Genomic DNA, 14,457 nt, shown 5'->3' with positions numbered 1-14,457 from the left:
AAAGAAAATAATCCTATTCATAATAGCCACCAAAAAATAAAATGCCTAAGAATACAGCTAACCAGGGAGGTGGAAGGTCTCTACACTGAGAATTACAAAACATTGATAAGAGATATCAGAGATGACACAACCAAATGGGAAAACATTCCATGATCATGGATAGGAAAAATCAATATTATTAAAATGGCCATACTGCCCGAAGCGATTTACAGATTCAAGGCTATTCCTATCAACGTACCAATGACATTCTTCACAGAATTAGAAAAAGCTGTTCTAAAATTCACATGGAACCAAAAAAGGAGCCCAAATAGTCAAAGCAATCCTAAGCAAAAGGAACAAAGATTGAGGCATCACATTATCCAACTTCAGCTATACTACAGGGCTACAATAACCAAAATAGCATGATACCACTACTAAAACAGACACATAGACCAATGGAACTGAATAGAGAGCCCAGAAATAAAGTTGCCTACCTACAATCATCTTCAACAAAACCAACAAAAGCAAGCAATGAGGAAAGGACTCCCTAGTCAATAAATGGTACTGGGATAAATGGCTGGCTATATGCAGAAGGTTGAAACTAGACCCCTTCCATATACAGTAATTGTCTCAAGACTTACATGTAAAACCTAAACTACAAAAACCCTTGAAGAAAACCCAGAAAATACCCTTCTGATCACAGACCCTGGCAAATATTTCATGGCAAAGACACCAAAAGCAATTGCAACAAAAGCAAAAATTGACAAATGGGACCTAATTAAACTAAAAAGCTTCTGTACAGCAAAAGAAATTATCAACAGACTAAACAGACAACCTACAGAATGTGAGAAAATGTTTGCTTCTTTGTCTTTCAACACCACGACTATCCCCTCACCTCTAGGTCAGGAACTGGCAGACAATGGCCACTTGTTTATCTATAGCCCGTGAACTAAAAATGGTTTCATATATGCTTAAATGGTTTTTGAAAAAACAAAAGAAGACACAACAAAATTATAGGAAATACAAATTTCAATGTCGTTTTATAAAGTTTTATTGGAACACAGTCATGCTCATTTGTTTACATAGTGTCTATCTATGGCTGCTTTACATAATAATGGCAGAGTTGAGTAGTTGCAACAGAGAATGTATGGCCTGCAAATTCAAACTCTAAAATATTTACTGTCGTGCCTGTGACAAAAAAGATTTGCCAACTATTGCTCTAGGCATTTCTTTTTTTTTTTTAATTTCTAATTCAATAGTGAAATTTTGTCTATCAACTAGTAGGTATGAAGTTATTTTTTAGATTTGGAGTTATACAACAGAATTCCTAACTTTGTTTTGATATGTAGATAAGCCCTGATCCAGCTTATTTTTTCTTTGCTAAGTAACTGAAACTCTTCACAGCATGAGTTGAAACTGACAAATTTCAATTTATGACAAATTGAAGTAGAAACTTAAAGCTCAAAACCCTCTAGGCCAAGCATTTTTCTGGGCATTGATACTCCTCTTGGGCATCCCCTTCAGTGGTCTTGCAGCATGAATCACACCCCTTTCTGGAGAGACTCAAGGCATATTTAGACAGCAATAAAGGACTAGAACATTTTTTCTCATATTCATACTAAATCTGTTCCCCTAAGTTTTCTACCCATGAGCCGCAATTCTGTGTTTGAAATCCCAGAGTATAAGCCCCTTCCATGCAAAGGTCCTTCCAAATAATTCAAGACAGCTATTGCATGAGTACCCATTCCTCCATGTTTAAATTCCCAATTCCTTGAACCTATCTTCAAAGTATGAGGTTTTGAGTATCCTCCCCATCCTATTCACTTCATTCTGAATATGTTTCAGTCTGTGTTCCTGTTTTAGGTGTCATTTATAAGTAGAGTTATCCTGCTAGGTTTTTACTTTTATTAATGCAGTCTCTACTTAGTAAACAATACCTTGCAAATAAACATCTCCAATTTTCTGAATAAACCCACCAAATCATCTGTTTTCTCAAATTGGATCAGTGGAAATATAAGCATTATGACTTTCTTTTCTTTTAGTTGCTTACATACTTTATGCCTTAGGTCATGGCTGATGGTGGCATATCAACTATATTACCTGAAAAAAAATTGGAAGATGATTTAAATGAAAAACCTGAGGGCTATGATAGTCTATCCTCTATGCACCTTGAAAAGAATCATCAGCAAATCTATGGTGAACATGTCCCCAGGTAAAATAATAATACTATAATTTTACTTTTAATTCTAAGCTCAAGGAGCATTTTAACTGAATACTTGAAGTGATTATATTTTTATTTCTTCAAATAGGTTTTTCGTTATGTATGCTGATGGATCAGGAATGGAACTTCTTCGAGACAGTGACATAGAAGAATATCTATCTTTGGCATATAAAGAACCAAATACTGTTGTTCTCCAAGAGCCAGTGCAGGAACAGCCAGGTAGAGGACCCATACTGTGTGGAATGCACTGTGTCTCTTCGCCAATTCTCATTCTCCTTACTATCCAGTATGTCTTCATGTCGTCTTACTTTTTCCACTTTGCTCACTTTACTGCTCTGCTTTGGAAAGTAGAGCAGAAATAAGTTGATATGACTTATAGCTTATATAGCTACTTGAATTTAGGTATATATCAAGATGTATCTGAGCACCAATCTGCGAAAGCTGAGTATGTATCCCTCTTCTCCTATCAGCAGATTTGTATCTGTGTTCAGGTATGTACCAAAGTTCTGATTTATGAGTTCATTTCATCTTGGTAAGAAAAAACAAAGAACAGTGAGATATCTCTTGTAAATTCATTTTTTGTCATTTTGAAGATGTTGCTTTGATGAAATTGATGTATGAGTTATAATGCCAACCTGAAATACCTGGTAAGTTATATAAGCTATATTCATTGGGTGCTTATGTTGTTTTCCTCAACTTCAGGGAAATTGGTGTGTTGCCAGAGGTTAGAGATACATATCGCATTAAGTAAGAACCATCCAATATATGTAATATGTGTATCTAAATATAGATATAAGCCTATATATTATCTGCATACAAAACCTATGTGCTGTGCCTAGGTTTGTTTGTGTGTGTGTGTGTGTGTGTGTGTGTGTGTGTGTTTTCATCTTTGTGTTTTGGGATACATTTTGTGTGCATTTATAAATATGCCTGCATTTCTGTGCCCTTAAAACTTTTAGTGTATCAATGCACATGTGCATGACATTAATACACCTTGCTCTTTGTGAATATGGAACATGGGGGACTCTGACTAACCCCCAGTCAGTGTGGTGCATGTATGGAACTGTGGGAGAATAAGAATTCATCTCACATTGGTTTGTTAGTCATTTAATTAGCCTCTACTTGGCAAACCACCATGTACTAAACACTGGCTGGGTGTTAGGAATACAATGGTGAACTGAAACAGGCATGGACCCTGTTTCAATGGAGCTTGTAGGTTACTGGGAGAGATAGCTGTTAATTATAAAGTCACACAACTGTATGATTATAAGTTGGGATAAGGCCTATGAAGGAAAAGAACGTAGGTCTGAGAGAATCTAACAGAAGAAACTGACATAGTCTAGAAGGCTTCCCTGAAGACACCTGAGCCAAAAGCTAGTGGGTAGGTAGTGGTTAATTAAGGTAAGAGAGAGAGTTTTCTTGGAAAAGAAAACATAAGAGAGAAAGCATAAAGCATTGGAAAACATGGGTTGGGGGAAAGGCCAAAGTAGCCGAAGCACAGAGGGGAAGAACAGTACAAGTTGAGGTAGGGGCAAAAGAATGTTAAGGGCCATCTTTTATCTCACAAGCAATGTGAAGGCAAAAAAGAGTTTTCATCATGGACTAACATAATCAGTCACCCTGACTGCAAGGGAAGGTTCACTCACAGAGTATATATAGGTGGCAAAGTCAGTTGTTGCTATAGTCTAGAGCAGGATCTTTTAAAGACACATCAAGTAGGTTTCACAGAGAGAGAAAAAGGTGGACTCAAGTTTATTGGGAGAACTGACAGAACTTGTACGTGGTTGGTGAGGGACAGTGAGGTGTCAATGAATACTTTCAGGTGATCTAAATCCAGTCTCTAGGTGTCACAGTGACTGAAAGCTTCATCCTTCTTATTTGTTTGTAAGGTTCCTAAGTATAGTCATTGTGTCTCATTAATCTTTCGTGTCTAAGGCTATTCAAAAGGAACTTGTTGAATTTAGTGAATGCATTTTCATTTTCTCTGAGTACTTTCAATGGGTAATGGTCTTCTGACAACTTTCTTTGAACCAGGCACCCTGACCATCACAGTCCTTCGCCCTTTCCATGAAGCATCACCATGGTTAATAAAAAAGGAAGATACAATTGTCCCTCCTAATCTCCAGTCAAGGTCATGGGAAACATTTCCCTCAGTTGAGGTATATAATTTCTTCTAAAAAGTCATTTTATTAGTGTGTACATCCATCCAAGGGCAGTGGACCAGAGTCTTAGGTCTCCTCCCATATATTCATATATTTTCATTCTTATGTAAATTGTTAATGTGCTCAAGGAGTTTTATATTTGAAGATTCTAACATTTGTAGATGTTAGAGGAATACTCTGAGCATTCCAACATTTTAGAGGAATACTCCTGGCTAGCTAATTTCAGTTTTATTTCTTTTATCCTGTATTGTAGGCTTGCACATCTTCCTATAATATTAAAACATTCTTTCTGAGTAAGCCAGGTTACACTTCTGTCATGGAATTACTGATATTATATCATACAGAAATATTTCCTTCTATCATTTCTTATTTGTTCATTTTAACACACAATTTTGGGTCTTTTACTCTCCCTTTTTTTCTTCATATATTAAAAATGCCCAAACTGACCGTCTAAGAATAATATGAAGGATTATACGCATATTGCAATGTTAGAAAGTAAACATTGTAATTATGTCAGTTAAGAGAAGCTCCACCTAAATTTTTTTAAGAATAAAATATCTTGGGTAAGAATCAATGAAGTTCTGCACCTTGCATAATTTACCATTTCATTTTATAAGCAATTTATGTCACATGTCCAACATATGGTCAGGTGTTAAATAATTAAACCAGTGAAGCTATTGATACTATGATCAGAGATTGATAATTGAGATAATGTTTTTGATTGTGATCATTTTTGCTGTCCTACACTAAATCTTGTAATAGCAAACACAGATAATGAACATTTAAGATTACAGTGACTTCCTAGCCCTGTGGTTAAATTTGGTGACTGTAGTCAACATGGTAAGATGAAGGTGACTTGAATTCTGATCCCAATTCTACCCCTTATTAATGTGGGATCTTGGACAAGTCACACTGGGTCTCCATTTCCTTCTCTGAAAATGAGGAGGTCACACCAAATGGCACACTGAGGCTATGTCCAAATTGTAAGTACTACATGATGACAAAGTGTATGCCACGTCTAAGATTATTGAAGAAAGTGTATTCTCATTCTCTGAAACTCTTATGCTCTGACCTTCTACATCTGGTAGGAGTGGCACAGGCCTGCAAAGCCCCTAAGTGGCTGTCACTGTCCAGGCCTTTTGAAATGAAGCACATCCAGCGCACTTGAGGACATAGTAGGGCAGCAAAGCACACCATTCCTGAAAATCAATCACAATTATAACATATAGTGTGAGTTTACTCTCAGGTAGCTTTTTCTGCCCCAGAGATCCTCAGACTCTGGAGGCATGCTTAATCTAGAGTAAGCTCAAAGACGGCCCAGATCTGTGGAATTACTTCTCTTGCAAAGAATCTTTCTAGGTCAAAATGAACACAGAACCTGAAAGTGAAAGACTGCTCAGTGCCAAATGTCTTCGTCTACTTGTGGGTACTAAGAAATAGCCACATCCATTTGTCATAAGCTAGGCTGTTATTACATTGCTTAGCATTCTTCTACATCCTACCCAGGACACCATGCAACAGGATTTTTAAATATCCAGTATCTTGGTAACATAAATAAAGAGGAAAGCATGCCCAGTTCTGTTATTGATTTTCCTTATATTTGCAGAACTTTTTGAGGTTAAGGATTTTCTTCACGACTGTGTCCCTGAAAGGTTGTTATGATATCTACATAATAAATTAACACTTAAAAAGTCTGAATGTGAGAACATTCTGATTTCTTTGGTGGTTTTATTGCTTTGTTTTGTTAACAGAAAAAAACTCCAGGACCTCCGTTTGGCACTCAGATTTGGAAAGGCCTTTGCATTGAGTCCAAACAGCTAGTGAGTGCCCCACGTGCCATACTCAAGAGCCCCAGTGTGCTACAGATGCGCCAGTTCATTCAGCATGAGGTCATAAAGAATGAGGTGAAACTGAGGCTGCAGGTTTCCCTTAAGGTAATGGAATCTAAGTAACCTGACCCAAAAGAATCAGAAACAGAGCAATCGTTGCTCTTGGTTTCCTAAGAAACCTGAAATTATGTAATTCTACCAATATTTATCTAGTGCAACACAAGGATGTCAGTCTTTCAGAGTAGAAGGTTGAGAAGTAGAAAATATTTAATGGTTCCCATAAGGTGTAGAAATTATTAAGAAGCCCAAAGACATTGAAAAAGTAAGATTTTTTGTAAGTGATTTCTATATAGAGCCCTCCATCTTTGTCACTATATAGAAAACTGATATAGTGACCACTGGATAAAGACAGAACCACATATTAATATACTTGTCCATGGAGGAAAAGGCTTTGGAAGTGGTCTAAGAATTTGTAAATATATAGTTAATTGTATGATCATGTCTGTAACATCTCAAGTTTGTTTACTCCCTCAGTACAGGGATTGTATGTGTTTTGTTTATGGTTATATGCCTAGCACCTGGCACAGAGCAGGGTATTATTAGTTATGGAAATGGATCAAATACTTATGAAAAAAATAAAGTACATGTCTCTTGGAAGCAAAGACATGAACTAGGCAAATTCCATTTACAGATAAAATAAAAAAACTATACCTGAAAGGATCCTAGACGTTATCTAACCCAACTCTGTCCATTTTATTGATGAGGACACTTAAGTGCAGAGTTAGAAACAGGGCCTCTCTGAGGCCCCCATGCAGTTCTATCCTGTGGCCCTTAAAGCTGTGCTTTTGCACTTTTTAGGTTTTTCCTGTTAACATATTAAGAAAAAGTCTTTTCAGATTGTTTGACTAGTAAACAGTTCTTGAGCATTGTAAACCTATATATTCTTCATTTTTTGTAATATTTCAAGTTGATGACCATTTTTGTATCTCTCTCTACCTAATTCCTAGTTTTTGTCTGTTTATTTTATTCTGCTGATTTAGGATTACATAAACCATATTCTGAAGAAAGAAGATGAGCTGCAGGAAATGATGGTTAAAGATTCCAGAACTGAGGAGGAGAGAGGCAATGCCGCTGACCTCCTCAAGCTGGTTATGGTGAGAAAATGCCTTGTATACCCGTCGTCTTACTATTATTTCAATATTAAATGTTTCAAGACAAAATACCGTGAAAAAATAGCTGCTTCTGCCACTTTCATGAAGTATTTGCTCTCTCCTCATAATTTTCAGTTTTTGTGGCAATCCATTTCTCTATATATTGCATTTTCCAAATACATTTTAGGCTCTTCCTTCATAAATAATTCTGAAGGCCCTTAAATAAAACTTTTTGTTGTCTTCAAAAGAAGTTGGTATTTATTGAAATACTGAATGATGAGTGAAATAGGAAAGAAGAAGAAATAGGAATTTTTACAACTTAAAATCATTTCCATTTTTAAACATTAGTTAATTGGAAGGAATGACCTACAAAAATTAATTTTATATCAGTATTTTTAAACTAATTCATGTTATAGTAATTTTTACAAAAGAGCAACTTGAGAGAATGTTTCTAAACAAAGTAAGTCTTGTAAGTAATATAATCATCGCCATTAAGTAATTCTATCTTCATTTCAGTCTTTCCCTAAAATGGAGGAAACTACAAAAAGTCATGTTACTGAAGGTGAGTTGCATTTAATATTCTTCTGCAGTATATTTACAAATTTCAAAGGAATCATCTTAAATACACTTATCAGTCATTCTGTTATCTGCTAACAAGACACCATGTACCTGTCTCCATTCTTGTATTGGCCATGTTGTGTTGTGGTGGTTTATTTTTGTAAATCATTCTGCATGTATTGTTCTGCCTGAGCTTTGAGATCCTAGAAAACCACAATTTTCTCTCATTCATCTTTAACTTTCATCCATTAAGTGAAAAATGTTGACATTTGACTTTTATGTTAGCCTCAGCTATAATGAAGATATAGGAAGGAAGCCGTCAACCAACCAACAGCCCGCCCTCTCACACACAGAACTTTTGAGCAACTACACTGTTATCAACAAAGCCTTGCACTGTTTTACACTGTATGTAGTGCAAGTAGTTTACTCTTAGATCTCATTCAAAGAGTATTCATTTGGGGGTATATGTACACAGCCCTAACAAATGTGGCTAGATGGTTTCATAGCTCACAGCAAACAAGCAGTAGAGAATTTGGTGGGATTTTGTTTCGTTGGCCATATGGTAAAAATCATAAACTGGCAGCTATGGGCTTCATTCATCCCACAGATAGGTTCTGAGTATCCTCCACAATGTGGGCTTGTACAGTTGTTTTTGTTGTTGTTATTGTTCTTTATCCAGACTTTTTCCTCTTGAAATCTCACATTGTTACATAGTAAGTTTGGCTAAAGATAATTGGCAGCTGCTTCTTTAGAATGAGCATAACAGGAGTCCATCACAACCCCTTATGTCTCCCTGTCCCTATACTCTGTGGTCACTCTTTTACCCTGGACAACTCCTGTAGTTGGGTGGCCAGATTTAGTGAATAAAAATAGAGAAGGCCTAGTTAAATTTTAGATGAATGACAAATAATAATTTTTGTTAGTATAAGTACACTATAGTTTGGATGTTTGACCCCTTTAAATCGCATGCTGAAATTTGATCCCCAGACCGGGACTGGTGGCTCTTGCCTGTAATCCTAGCACTTCGGGAGGCCAAAGTGGGTGGATCTCTTGAGACTAGGAGTTAGAGTCCAGCCTGGGCAACATGGTGAAACCCCATCTCTACAGAAAATACAAAAAACAAATTAGTCGGGTGTGGTGGTGCATGCCTGCGGTTCCAACTACTCTGGAGGCTGAGGCGGGAGGATATCTTTCGCCTGGTAGGTGGTGATTGCAATGAGCAGTGATCATGCCACTGCACTCCAGCCTGGGCAACAGCGCAAGGCCCTGTCTTCAAACAAAAGAAAAGAAAAGAAAAGAAATTTGATCCCAAATGTTAGAGGGAGGTGGGGCCTAATGGGAGGCATTTGGGTCGTTGGGGTGGATCCCTCATGAATGGCTTGGTACCTTCTGCCCTCTTGGTGAGGTGAGTGAATTCCCACTCTATTAGTTGCCATGAGAGCTGGTTGGTAAAATGAGTCTGGAATCTCCCCTCTCTCTGTTGCTTCCTTTTTCATGATGTGATATCTATACATACCAGCTCCCCTTCCCCCACTGCCATGAGTGGAAGTAGCCTAACGCCCTCACCAGAAGCAGATGCCAGCACCATGCTTCTTGTACAGCCTGAAGAATTGTGAGCCAAAGAAATCTCTTTTCTTTATGAATTACACAGCCTCGGGTATTATTTTATAGCAACACAAAGCAGGCTAAGACACAGTGTGTCCCCGGAAGCCTGGGATATACTTATACTAAAAAGTCGTTTATTTGAAATTCAAATTTAACCAGGGTCCCTATACTTTATCTGGCAACGCTACCCTGTAGCTTTTGAATTTTTAACCTCTGGGACAAGTGAACAGGCACAACAAGGAAAACACATAGGTTTTCCAAAAGTGAAGTAAAAACTAACGTATTTTTTTAAACAAACAGTTCCAGGAAATAAACAGTTGTTGCATACTTATAGCTGTCCCTGACATATTAATTTAAATGATCCTAAATCAACATTCCCCCATAGTATTTCCTAAAACACTCATCTATGAGAAGGCCCCACCAAAAATGAGTTTCATGTTAAAAGAAGTTTGTATAATGCTTCATATTGTCTTATTTTCTTAGAGAGTCACATGTACATTAATTAATTAAAGATGCAGAAAAGTAGTGAAACCTATTTAACCTTATATAAATCAGTGTTCCCCAAGCTCATATAACCATGAAACATGAAAATATTTTCCTCTTTTAATCTCCCGTTGACATCCCATCGAGATCATGTTTTGTGAATAAACTGAGAATTGCTGTCTAAATTGTTGAACAACCATTGTCTTATATTCATGTTCTTAGATTCAGGAAGCAGGAAAATATTCAGCAAAACAATTTCAATATCATGGTTAATTAGTTTTAAGGTTTGCTGCCTCAGATATGAGGAAATTCAGTTAAGCAGAACACCACTTCCCCTAATAATATGGGAGAAAGGAGAGATCACTGCATTTTACATTTTGACTATAAGTTGCGTGTTTTCTGGTAGGATATTTCATAAAAGTAGTCTAGTTTACAGTTGTATTACAACTGGGTCATGTAAATCCTAGTAAACTCTTGATAGATTAAATATAGTCTCTTAACAGGTATCTCAAATGAGTAATTGCGTACTGATTGTGTGTTGTCCTATGAAGAAGTGGGGATAAAAGTTAAATACATCTGTGTTTAAAGTTGCAGCTCACCTAACTGATTTATTCAAGCAATCTTTGGCTACGCCTCCAAAATGTCCATCAGACACATTTAGGAAAGATTTCTTTGAAAAGAAATGGAGGTAAGTTAATCCAATAACGTGTTCTAATTAGTATTAGGCATGCAGTGATTGAGGAAATGGAATATGCAGGTGCTATAACTTTTCGTGACTACATCAATGAATTCACAACCCTTCATCTCCCATACTATTAACAATTCATCATATAGTGGTGAGGGTTTTTGGTTTTGTTTTTAAGCTGAAATCATTGTCCCTTTTCACCATACTTTCCTTTCCTTTCACATAGGCACACAGCATCCTCAAAACGCTGGAAAGAAAAGATAGACAAAACGAGGTAATTCTACCCCAAAATGCACATAAGCACCTGAAAGAGCCCAGAGTAATAGACTCTGAGAATGGGATAGGCCAAAATATCCTACCAGGCACCCAGATGTTATTTGACTCTCTTCCGCAACATGTCTACCAAGTGGTCATTCAGCTTTATGTGACGACGCCACTGTCTCTTGAGGAAACCCATTTGACCATTAGATAGATCCTCTTCCTCTCCTAAGCAAGAAAGCTGTCCAGGCCTTCTCTGTGCTTTTGGCGATTCTAATATACCAATAAATATTCTGGAACTTTAATGCAGAACACAATCATAAACTTTCAAGGTTCTTATAATTCGCAGGAGGAATGTGCTCTAAGCGTTATATGGTTTGGTTTCCTTTTAGTCCTAGGTGGGGATTTCAACTCCAGCTCGTTTGTCATAGAGAAAAGAAGCCGGATATAGTTGTTGAGTATGTAGCGGTACATATGATACTATCTATTGTACACATTTGCATGGCTCCTCTTCAGGATGACTTCAGGATTAATATGTTTCTTCATAAACATGTCAGGGTTGTCTTGTGAAATGTGTTAGGGGAGTGCTGAGATAAGACTTTAAGCCTCATGGGTCACCTCCCCTATTCGAGGTCAAACTAGAAGGGATATACTGTCTGCAGGGAGGATAGCTTAAGTTTTACATGACATGACAGTCTTCATAAGGAAATGAAGACTCAAATAAATGGCTATACCTGAGTGTCTTTATGCTAGGTTTCATGAAGAATGGACACTCATGGAGAAATATGATAGGGCAAAAAAGCACAATCTAATGGTAATAAGCTGGGGGACTGAGGCAAGGTCTGTTGCTCATATTCCTCTCTGTGTATCTGTGTCTTCAGAGATAAGGATGCTCCTTTCCTGCAGGTATTGCAAGGGCATCTCTCATAAGAGGGTCTTATGAGCTGCTTCAGGGGAAGGGCAGAAAATCGTTTCTAGGTTTTATGTCCTGCTTCAGGGAAGAAGGGCAGAGGGAAGGTGAGAGTAACCTTCCTGCTTCTGCCATTTTCTCACATTCCTTCAGCTGAAAATATTCAGTGTGTCAAGCTGCCATATTTTAAGGTAGTGTGCCCTGAAGCCCATTATTATCAGAATATCCCTAAGAGCTTCTCCAAGAGACCATGATTGCCTGAGAGGAAGGAGATTGAGAGATGGGGGATAGGATGAGATAGAGACTTCATTATTATGTACTCTTGAGTGTTCATTAAACTGTGTACATACGCTTGTGTTATCTATACAAATTTGTTAAATTTTGAAACATTAACAATTTCAAGTTTTAACTTATAGGTATATAATGGCAAGCCAGTGAAATTTTTTTGAAGAAGAAGAGTAAAGCATGTAATTAGATGAGTGTCACAGAAAGACAAGTGTCGGCAATGTGGAAAATGACCTGGGTCAAGGAAAGAGCAAGTTTCAAGGAAATAGAAGCTGGTCAGCAAATGTCAGATGATTTAGAAGAATTAGAAATGGGAATGAAAAAAGAAATTTGGGTTTATCAGTTACAAGGTTGATTAGTTTCTTTTGTGAGAATAAGTTTAAGAGAGTGGTGGGCAGCAACCAGACTGCCATAGATCGGCGAGTGAATCCAGTGATGCAGTAGAGATAAGAAACTTTTAATGGGAAGTGAAAGTTGAAGTAAGGTTGTATTTTGATCATGCCTGTCTGGTATTTCCAGACAGGTCAACTAGTATGAGAGCACTGGTCACAGATCCAATCAGTTACAATTTGATTACTTACAGAATGTCTGATGCTGGCTGCTTGTTTCACTTCAGTAACATTTACTTCAGGAGTTCAGTTTGCTCATCAGTAAACGGAGGCTAATTGGACTACCAAATAGCAGTCCATAGCAGACCCATAGCAGGTCTCTTTTAGCTCTCACACTGGGGGACTGACGGCTGACTAGCATGTGCAGTTGTCAAGATCATGGGTTTGGAGGCAAGCAACCTGGGTTTTAATTTAGATTCCACCCTTTATTGGTAATGTGATTTGGAACAGGTTACTTAACTTCTCTATACTTTGGTTTTTCAACTCATAAAATGAGGACAAAAGTAGTAACTCACAGGGTTATTATAAGATTAAGTGTAAAATATTTTGCAAAACTTAAGCTTTTTAAGTGCAATAAGCACTTAAAAATGAAAACTGTTTCAGGGAGGATTTAGTTCAACTACATTTAACAGACAACCTCCAAATCTGTGCTCATATTAAAAAGGGGCTTATTTTCCTAATGTGAAAGAAGTCAGAAATGGGCAGTTCATGGTAGGAAGCACCACAACATCATCAGGAATTCAGATTCCTTCTTTTTATCTGTTCCATCATTCTTAGTATATCATTTTCATTCTCAAGCTTACTTCCTAGTTGCAAAATGATTGCTGCAGCCCCAGGCATTACATTCATATTTCAGGAAGCTGGGAAAGACACAAGGCAAGGACAAGGAAAAGTCTCCCAGCTGAGTCAGCCCTCTCTAAAAGCTCCTGGACTTACCCAGTGACTTCCGTTTACATCTCATTGGCTTTCCCTACATAATGTCTCCCCAACATAGGGGTTCTGGTATTGGAAAACAGGACTATCATGATTGCTTTTATTTAACTCTATAACCACTGACCACATTATTCACAAATCATGCCTCAAGATTCTGTTTTTGGTTTAAGTTTTTTTTGTTACTACTGCTACTGAAATTATGAAAACTAGTAGACTCTAACTGTCATTTAAACCTCAGAGAATTGAAAAACCTCAAGAAGTTTAACCATTACAGGGCTATGTGATTTTTAGCCTTTTGAGACCAACTACAAAATCAAACTAACATCCGGTATCATTATTTCCTATCTTACATGACAGTCTGATTTTTGAAGTAAGAAATGTGACTGATTCTAAAAGAAGAGAGAATGAACCAAAACAATTTGACAAAAAATATCTAACAAATTAATTCTCATCAGTTTTATTGTTAGTGATTGCATTCACTGTTGTGGGATTTAGAGCTAAAGCACAAACACATAACACTTTAAAATGTTCCATGTCTTCTTTTGCATCATTACGGAAACATCAACCAGGAAGGAAATTGAGACAACACAAAATTATCTAATGGATATTAAGAACCACAGAGTACCACCCTTTTTTAAGTCTGAATTGCACCAGTTATATCAGTCTCAGGTAATTGACTATAATGAACAATAATCTAATAAAAGTTTTTATAAAAGTTGATATGTTGCATATGTTATTATGTAATCTATCTTTCCTGATGCTGTTTAATTCTTTCCTGCATCGACCTGACTGACCAACCTACACCCTTCAAATCCGTATTTTCACAAGCGTGTGATAGGGAAGACTAATGTCAGGTCTTGCACCTAAATGGAAGTTCTCTGCAATGCATTACTCTCACTCCCTGATCCTGCCTTTCAGTCTCTCTGTTAATCACTCTCTCCCATCTATGTTAAGCCTTTTTAGGCAGAATCTTTCCTATCATTGACCCTCCTCTGATAACCCATTTTGA

The 14,457-nt window shown here is 37.2% G+C and overlaps 1 protein-coding gene across 1 annotated transcript in view; it reads left to right on the top strand.

The window, feature by feature from the left end:
- Window positions 1-14,457, top strand: part of SPAG17 (sperm associated antigen 17) — a 242,530-nt gene that overhangs the window by 189,684 nt on the left and 38,389 nt on the right. The window contains exons 33-41 of the mRNA XM_012000865.1: window positions 2,046-2,191; window positions 2,289-2,419; window positions 4,235-4,359; window positions 6,114-6,296; window positions 7,232-7,345; window positions 7,859-7,904; window positions 10,577-10,676; window positions 10,900-10,947; window positions 14,018-14,117. Of these exons, the coding sequence (XP_011856255.1) occupies window positions 2,046-2,191; window positions 2,289-2,419; window positions 4,235-4,359; window positions 6,114-6,296; window positions 7,232-7,345; window positions 7,859-7,904; window positions 10,577-10,676; window positions 10,900-10,947; window positions 14,018-14,117 (993 nt within the window). The remainder of the gene's footprint in view (window positions 1-2,045; window positions 2,192-2,288; window positions 2,420-4,234; window positions 4,360-6,113; window positions 6,297-7,231; window positions 7,346-7,858; window positions 7,905-10,576; window positions 10,677-10,899; window positions 10,948-14,017; window positions 14,118-14,457) is intronic.

The sequence above is a fragment of the Mandrillus leucophaeus genome, unplaced genomic scaffold (genome assembly GCF_000951045.1).
Source record: "Mandrillus leucophaeus isolate KB7577 unplaced genomic scaffold, Mleu.le_1.0 Scaffold64, whole genome shotgun sequence".
NCBI lineage: Eukaryota > Metazoa > Chordata > Mammalia > Primates > Cercopithecidae > Mandrillus > Mandrillus leucophaeus.
The sequence above is the reverse complement of the archived record's forward strand: the minus strand, read 5'-3'. Positions and strand labels throughout refer to the sequence as shown.